General features: G+C 55.4%; 3 protein-coding genes across 3 annotated transcripts; 2 read left to right on the forward strand and 1 right to left on the reverse strand.

Annotated features, from left to right (window-relative positions):
* Window positions 1-1,230: 1,230 nt before the first annotated feature.
* Window positions 1,231-3,610, reverse strand: PHACADRAFT_265878 (uncharacterized protein; the record flags this gene model as incomplete). Its single annotated transcript, XM_007402336.1, has 12 exons — window positions 1,231-1,339; window positions 1,394-1,653; window positions 1,703-2,082; window positions 2,133-2,245; window positions 2,297-2,359; window positions 2,416-2,587; window positions 2,647-2,731; window positions 2,783-2,890; window positions 2,940-3,016; window positions 3,070-3,151; window positions 3,255-3,500; window positions 3,554-3,610. The coding sequence occupies 10 exons, from the start codon at window positions 3,605-3,607 to the stop codon at window positions 1,970-1,972; spliced, it is 1,113 nt and encodes a 370-aa protein (XP_007402398.1). The 3' UTR covers window positions 1,231-1,339; window positions 1,394-1,653; window positions 1,703-1,969.
* A 1,141-nt stretch (window positions 3,611-4,751) lies between these two features.
* On the forward strand, window positions 4,752-6,709 carry PHACADRAFT_265885 (uncharacterized protein). Its single transcript, XM_007402337.1, has one exon. The coding sequence runs from the start codon at window positions 5,044-5,046 to the stop codon at window positions 6,424-6,426; it is 1,383 nt and encodes a 460-aa protein (XP_007402399.1). The 5' UTR covers window positions 4,752-5,043; the 3' UTR covers window positions 6,427-6,709.
* A 686-nt stretch (window positions 6,710-7,395) lies between these two features.
* Window positions 7,396-7,783, forward strand: PHACADRAFT_202077 (uncharacterized protein; the record flags this gene model as incomplete). Its single annotated transcript, XM_007402338.1, has 2 exons — window positions 7,396-7,578; window positions 7,637-7,783. Coding segments are annotated over 2 exons (330 nt in total), but the record flags the coding sequence as incomplete, so codon positions are not given.
* Window positions 7,784-7,799: the final 16 nt, after the last annotated feature.

Below are 7,799 nucleotides of genomic sequence, written 5' to 3' on the forward strand. Positions count from 1 at the left end.
TGCAGCCGCGCGATGATTACTGCTCGCGGAAGCTGCGTACTGAGTTTTGTTGTGTCGTGGACTCAGTGCAGAGTGTCCCAGAGCCTGCCTGTGCAGAGCGCGTAGTATGGTCCGACATGTCTCTGATCATGCGTTGCAGAGCACATGGGATAGCTCGCAACATGTCTTTGCTCTTTCGACAGCTGAAGCTGAAGCTTTAGGCGAGGAAGCCATATTGGCGACTCGTCTGGAAACTTTGATTAGAAACATTGTGAGACCAAGGTTCTACCCGTACCCAAGTCTTAGAGGATGGGCAAGGGGCTAGAATACCGACACATACCTTCCGAGGGACAACAAGCCGACGAACATTGCAGTAGAGGTGTAAATTCGCTGTTCATTGAACTGGAGCGACGGTTAGATAGAACGCGTGAAGCTCCACGAATTCGGGTACTGATGGTGCAGATAGTGGCGCAAAGTCGAAAGCGCAGCGCGGCTGCGTCCACGAAACACTCCGCTTGTACTTGGTTCGACACCAAGCCGCCACTGTCCTCTCATGCATGAAGATCAAGACTATTCACGGCCTGTGCAGTATGAAACGGACAAGGCGTGGCTCGTCCTACGCCTGAAACCGGCTGGGCCGTTTCGTTGCCCAACCAAGCTGTGGAGACGAAAGTGGGCTTTAGCCATGTAATTGTATTATTCTTTATGCCCTTGGGCACCTTGTACTAGTAGGCACGGGGCATCCGCTGACACGAAACGAATCTTTTCCTCTTTTGCGTAAATAAGGGTGCAAAAATTGTAATATTTTCGCACTAAGAGCTGAAAAGGTGGCTTTTTTTTGGCAAAGAAATAATGCTATTTGCAGCACAAAAACTCATGGGCAAGGGAGGTAACTATTTTCATGATAAGAAATCACGCGATAAGATAAGATCTCGTTATCTGAATGAGCACGTTGTACCTGCGCTCGATGCATAGTCTTCCCTCGAAGTGTTTGCAAGCACGGCTGTGTCTTTCCAGCCGTCGGTAGTCATGCTATGAACCTAGGGCACGAGTGGAAAGACATACCGACGTTGATGCGTACGCAAACCCCACCAGTCTATTTTCCGGTGCCCGGCCTGCTGAAGGTCTTGCAGTGGAGCCGCAGACGTCGCGGACATTGTATTCTCTACAGAATTCATGTTCAGCTATCATCATAGTGCGCTCTTGATTATGCACAAGCCGCGCAAAAGCCGGATGCCCTGCGAACTCTTCAATCTGATGACATCAGGGGTCGACATTTGTAAGGACGAGAAGATTCTGCTCGCCTCAGAAGTGTTCATCTGCGATGGTTTCGTCACGTACCTGTCGAACGAACGTAAAGGTGAGTGTCTGCCGACAGTTGCCGCCGGCGGTCTGTCGCTCACTGTGCTCATAGAGCCAGAGTCCGTGCGCGTAACACTGGAAAGCCGACCATACCACCGCGGCGGCTTCCGAGTCTGCGGGTGCCGATGGCGACTACACGGGGATTACCGAAGGCGGCCCAGGGATCCTTCGCAAAGGCTACGAGAAAGTAGCCACGGACACCCCTTTCTATTTCGCGGAACCAGTACAGCTGCTACCCCTACGAGCAGGAGGGCGAGCGACCGCGACCCGTTTTTGATGCTGTAAATGGGGATCGCCGAGCTACGAGCACGGGTGTGAACTCTGTAGCTCAATCGGCGATGCTGATTGACGAATCGTGCAGATGCAGCCCGGTCAGTCCGTGCATGCGACTGGCGTCGTACATGTCACATCCGGCGCGAGCTTTTCCATCAAACACGCGACCGGATTTGTCTGCGGAATCGAGGAGCTGAGTGCTAAAGGCGATGCAGGGCGATGCCCAAGACCGGCAAGATAGAACTGTTATTGTGTTGGGTGAAAGCAAGGCGGGGTAGGCTGTGTACGTTCTAGTCCATCGCACATAATCAACCAGGCTCCTGCTATAGTACATTTTACGTATTTCCTTCCAATCTCACGCATAATGCTTCTCGTTGTATCCAGGAAGGATCTGTGCGTTCTCGTACTTAGAATCGCCACGAACGGTACCCTTCGTGCGCTGCCACTTTTGCTTGGCAAATGTCCATTCTGTGGACCAGTCAGTATTGAGACCCGCCCATGTGGACGGCATGACTGACCTTCCATGGTCGGTACATAGTTCCCGCCCTTCTCGAACGAATTGTCCGTGTACCCTTCGCGCTCTAGGACGGGCGAATCTTTGATCGTGCAGAGCTTGACATGATTGTTCGGTCTGAATGCGGAGTTTGAGAAGGACAAGGATGACTCGTTAGAGCCAGCTCACCTCAAGAAGTACAGCAACCCGAGCCGGTCAACGTGCCCCTGGTCCTTCGGAGGCGAGGTAACACTGGAAGAGACATTGTCAGCTCCAGGGCGCCTGACAATGGTCAGAAAGTCTCTTACCGATGAATGGTGCTGCGAACATATCCACCGGTAAGGAACGAAAGCGCGTCGCAGGCGTTCACCGTCAACGTGGCGTCCCGCGGCTTGACGTATTTCCATTCGCCGGTCTTGTGGTTCTGGATCTGCAGAGCAGCGACGGGCTGACGGAACAGAAGCGTCCACGACCCGAGATCTACGAACAAAGATTGCATCGAGATTTTGACAAGAGATGACCCCGGGAGTGTCACGCACCAGTGTGGCCGTATAGCCAGAGGTTACCGATCTTGGCGCGCTCCTCTGGAGTGTACTTGCTATACTTCATATACCGCAGATGGTCCTGATGGAGTGCATCAGTTATCTGAATGCCATTGTGCCGGAACCGACATACCTCGCTCTTGACTTCATACTTGTGGATATTAATGAAGTAGTCTTCAGGAAGTTCAAGAGCAATAGCGAGGAGAACATGAAGAGGATCTAGGACTTCGGTATGCAGAGACTGATACGTGGTCAGATAGAGTAAAGTGGTTTCCGTATGTTTCACTCACCCTGGCTAACTCCTCTATCTCGGCAATACTCTCCTGAATGATTGCGGGATGTTCATGCTTAAAATCGCCGTTAAACTCTGATAACTGTATGAATATGTGTCTCGCTCGGCATCTCGCGACGGCGGCGTACTGGGAATATTGTAGATCTCAACGCGGTCCCTCAGCCCAGAAACCGGGTCCAAGCTGTGGAAAATATCAGGTGATCTGCCGGACTGAGCGCAAATTGCTACTCACATACGACGCCCTGCAGGAATATAGCCATTAGGGTTGCCGTTGTCTGGGTCAGAGTTCAGCATCGTTGGTCGCCAGTTGTCCGGTGCGATACGCACCGAGGCCCTCGGGAACATGCTTGAGCTTCTCCTCGACCGGGAGGTCATAGAAACGCTTTACGATGGCAAACTGACGGTTGACGCGCTCTTGAGAGATGTTGAAGTTCTTCACGTAGAAGAAGCCGTCCTCACGAACACCCTTGACAAGAGTCTGGGCGAGTTCCCTCTTGCCCTCGGGAGAGCTGAGGAGGTCGAAATCCAAGGTAATGAGGTCCGCCCATTCGAGATTTTCCTGACCACCTTTGTGAATGACAAAGCAGACCCTCTTTGCCTCGCCGAGCTGACCTTGGTCTCGGGGACAAAGTCGAACGAACCAAGCTCAGGGACAGCGACCGGCATTTTTGATGGCCCCCACGTGACAATGAAGGCAGTCTCGGGTGGCAGCCAGAGACGACAGGAACACCGTGCGCGTTCGCGACGAGCTTTTCAATGGTTCTTAGGGAATATACGCACTGATTTCCTTGTGCAGAAGCAAGGTTCGAAGTGACCTCATTGCCGGCATCGATGGTGATACGTGGAATAAATCGCTCACGAGACCGTCGAGACGCACCGCGGCGCGTCGTTGGTGCGAAAACAGATTCCTCAATGAACCATTCGCCTTCCCGCGGCTCTCCACCCCTACTCTTCTGCGCCAGAAGTTTCCGAGCCGTCGCCGTGCTAAGCTCTCATTTCATACTCTTCCGTACCCTGGATGTCATCTCCTGGCTGATTCTGGAGCAAAGACGACGCGTCTCGAGAGCTTACATGCCGCTCCTCCTGGGGCCGAACACGGACCTCCGCGGCGTCGGGTGTATCGCCTACGAATCACAGTCAGCGCATAAGACAGCTATGATCTTAAAACTGCCACGCACAGTACTAGTACTACAGAAAGCTCGTCCGCAGACTTCGAATCATCTGACGGGGGCATATTTGAAGATGAACCTGAGGGACCAACGCGAATCGCTAACGGCAGCGGGAGCTCGATTGGCTTCAAATGTGTTGGATATGAGATAGCGTCCCCCTCCGTGTCCAACTCGCGACAGGCATGTGGCTCGCAGTCCCCGTTCCTCGCCGTAGATGCCTCGTCCTCCGGGCCGACCCCGCCTCCTGCGCTCGCAGTCTCTGGCACTGGCTCCGACCACCCCCACTTGCTTGTGCCTCTGCTCTGAGCATGGCCTCTGTGCCGCCGGGATGCGCATATGGAGCGCCATAGGTAGCTTCCCAGGAAATTATGCGATAAGATGAGATCTCCCTAGATGAATACGGTAGAATCCTGATGGAATGCGCTTCACACTCTCACTTGGCACATAGTCTTTTCTTGAAACATTCGTAGGCACGATTATGCTCATGGCAACATGGATAGTTATGCTGTGAACCCATACGTATTTTAGCGCATGCGAGCTTGCGAGGTCCGACTTCCACCCTGAAAGTGGAAATTTTAAGATAACAGTATTGTATTACTCCCCGCTCGCGCGGTCAATCAGCCTGAACTGGAATCTCCCCCACTACCCCACACTTTGCCGCGGCGAAGCCTCCGTCGGCCTTTGCAATGCACTACGCATGCTGGCTCAGACCCAGCTCGTGGACATAAATCACGACCCGGCCCTATTGGTTCCCGGTTTGCCGCGTTCTAGACTTGGCGGATAGACGGGCCAGAAGGAGCGAGCTCGAAAGCCCTAGATGCCTGTACACCGCTGTGCAGGTCTGCAGGACGTGCGGGGTACATATCCAGGTGAAGTATTCTTTGTATATAACAGACCGGCTCAGGCTGTAACTTACTCTGCACGGCTTTGACCATGCTCTCTACACCAACATCGATTCCTACCAACAGCGCCCTACCCGCCTTCATACGCTCATGGCTCCTACGCATTCACAAACGCATCTTGCTCTCTTCTGCTACGCTGCCAGAAGCCATATCCAAGCTCCACGATCAACGTCTTCCTCCAGTTCAGCAGCTCCCTGATGAGATCATCCTCGAAATTCTCGAACACATGGTTGCTGCAACACAGAGTAGCTCCTCGATCATCGCCTCTGCCGAGCTATCAGCTGCATCTGTCACACAGAGCCTGGTCCGCCGCCAGACATTCCTCGCCTGGGTATGCAGGACTTGCCGCAGCTGGTACTCGGTCGGCACCGAGGTACTCTACAGCTCGCCCCTGCTTACCACGACACGCAAGATGGAGCTCTTCGAGCGCACGCTTTCCGATGTACCATCCCTCTCGCGCTTCGTCAGGGCGATATATGCGCCCATCCATGCCGGCTCGACCGCATCCGACCTTCTCGGCTGGATCTTCGGCCACCGCAGCCTGACGGTGCAGCAGGAGGAGCTCAGCACCATACTCCAACACTGCCCCGCCGTGCGCTCCCTCACGATCCGGCACTGTGTGCGCAAGGGCGGGGTCGCGCGCCTTCCCGTTCAGGACGTCCTGCGCGCCGCACGGCTCTCGGACCGCATCGAGCACCTGAGTCTGCACGGCTCGACGTTCGAGGCGCGGGCGAACCCGCAGTTCTGCGTCCTCGCCAGCACAGCGTCCGACGTGGTGCTGCCGCAGCTGCGCGTGCTGTGTCTGCGCGGGATCTACCTCCTGCCGTCACTGCACCTGCCCGTCCTGCCGCGCCTGCACACGCTGCAGCTGGCCGAGAACCGATACTTTGGTGAAGGCCCGTTCTTCTGTGCGGACCACATGCCGGCGTTGCGTACGCTTGAGGTCGGCGGGCACCAGGGACTCGAGGCGCAGCTCGGCCTCGACCGCTTGCTCGACGAGAAGTGTCTGGCGCACCTGCAGAGCGTGCGGGTCGTGCAGCACGAGCGGTGCATGGTCGTCACGCGGGGCCTTCCGCATGGTGGGCAACTGCGCTCGGTCGAGCTTGGCGTGCTGACGCCGCGGGACCACACCGACGCTGTGTGCTGGTGCATCCCTGAGTTGCTCGAGAGCTTGACGTTCGTAATTGGTGGGGAGTCGAAGGCAGACGTTGAGGACTGCTTGGACGCGGTTCTTCGATGCCTGCGTTTGAACGGGGAAGCGAAGCGGTTGAGGGAGCTTGTGGTTGTACACAGGTTCTCACACGAAGGAGCGGACTCGCACATGTCGGAGAATCTGCTCGGCGAGCTGCGAACACTTTGCCAGTGCAGAGGCATCTCGTTCCGGATCGAAGCGCTCCGTGAGTCTTCTCCTTGAATGCATGTTAGATTTTCACTGACTTTCCATCTCAGGTGACGAAGGTCCGTATGGCGTTGCTCCGCATGCGCGCCATGGATGAGGCTCTGGAGCTCAAGATGTGGCAGATCTTATGACATGGGTTTTGTGAGAGTCGTCTGACCGAAATCATGACTCGAAATTCCAATCTGAGATCTTCCTGCGACATTGTGGCGCCCACCGAACTTCATATTTATAACCTGTGTTGCAGGAAGTTCAGTCGTGGCGGATGCTGGAGCAACAGGCTGCCGGCGGAGAACAGCACATCATCATGCTCACTGGTACTGCCGCTCCGGTGTCGAAGCTATCCGAGGAAGCCGGGTCTGCAAGGAGCATATCTGCTTGCTTGCGCGAGTAGGGATCTCTCGGGCCAGTTGTCAAATATCTGGTCGGGCGGATCGCTTATGGGTAGCTGCGAACCACATATAGAGCTTAGCGGGCTCGCTTCCAGTCGGTCAGAAGCTGCGGCTTGATCAGCCCCGGGCAGTTCAGCAAGGCCTCAGGCCTCGGGCTCTCCAGGGGCGATGAAGCAGAGAACCGTAGCAGAGGCGCGGCTGGCGAGGGTGAATTTGTGCGAGACGCGTTTGACGCATTCATGGCGTGTGATTGGCTGTCCGGTAACCGGGCAGTCCCGGTTGTCGGTGGTTGGTGTCCCGACTGTCCGGGCTAATGTCTGAGATCTGCATCGCCATCAAACTCAGCTTACAGCCGACCTTTGAAAACTCTGAGTTGCGACATCTCGAATTGTAACAGCAATGAGACTTGCCCTGCCCCGCCTTGCCTCACAAAGCCCTGTGCATGATGATACACCCCCAGTGCATCACAGCGCGCACGGTGCTTGCTGGACAGGCATATAAGCTCGCCCGAGCTCCATAGCCAAACCACAAATTCCTCACCTCTTTTGGCTCGACGACATCGCCACTCTTTTGACTCTCTGTCGCTCACATCGCCATGCACTTCATCATCCCTTTTGTACTGGCTCTCGCTGCCACGACTGCTGTTGCGCTGCCGTCCCCCAGGAACCGTCGCGAGGTCGGCGTCGCCCGTAGTGCCCGCAGCGTGCTCAAGCGGTCGAGCAACAACAATACCCAGTTCGACGACGATGTGTCTGGTGTCAGCATAAATGCGACTGCAGTGAGTCTCCTCTTATGTCTCTGTGTCGCGTGTGCTGACAGGCTTGACTTCCGCATAGGGCACGTTCTCGGGCATCGCAGCGTCGATCACGGTTCCGTCAATCAGTGTGCCCGAGGGCGGGGCTCTTCCCGTCGCCATGACCGCCATGATCTCCGTTGATATTGCAACCTGCCCGAACACCAGCGTCGCAGCTGGTATCCTCTCTGTCCTCCAGAATAATT

This window comes from Phanerochaete carnosa, assembly GCF_000300595.1.
Source record: "Phanerochaete carnosa HHB-10118-sp unplaced genomic scaffold PHACAscaffold_108, whole genome shotgun sequence".
NCBI classification, from domain to species: domain Eukaryota; kingdom Fungi; phylum Basidiomycota; class Agaricomycetes; order Polyporales; family Phanerochaetaceae; genus Phanerochaete; species Phanerochaete carnosa.

Excerpts from the sequence above, each read along its gene's own strand:
- PHACADRAFT_265885 (XM_007402337.1), top strand. The coding sequence starts at position 5,044 with ATGCTCTCTACACCAACATCGATTCCTACCAACAGCGCCCTACCCGCC.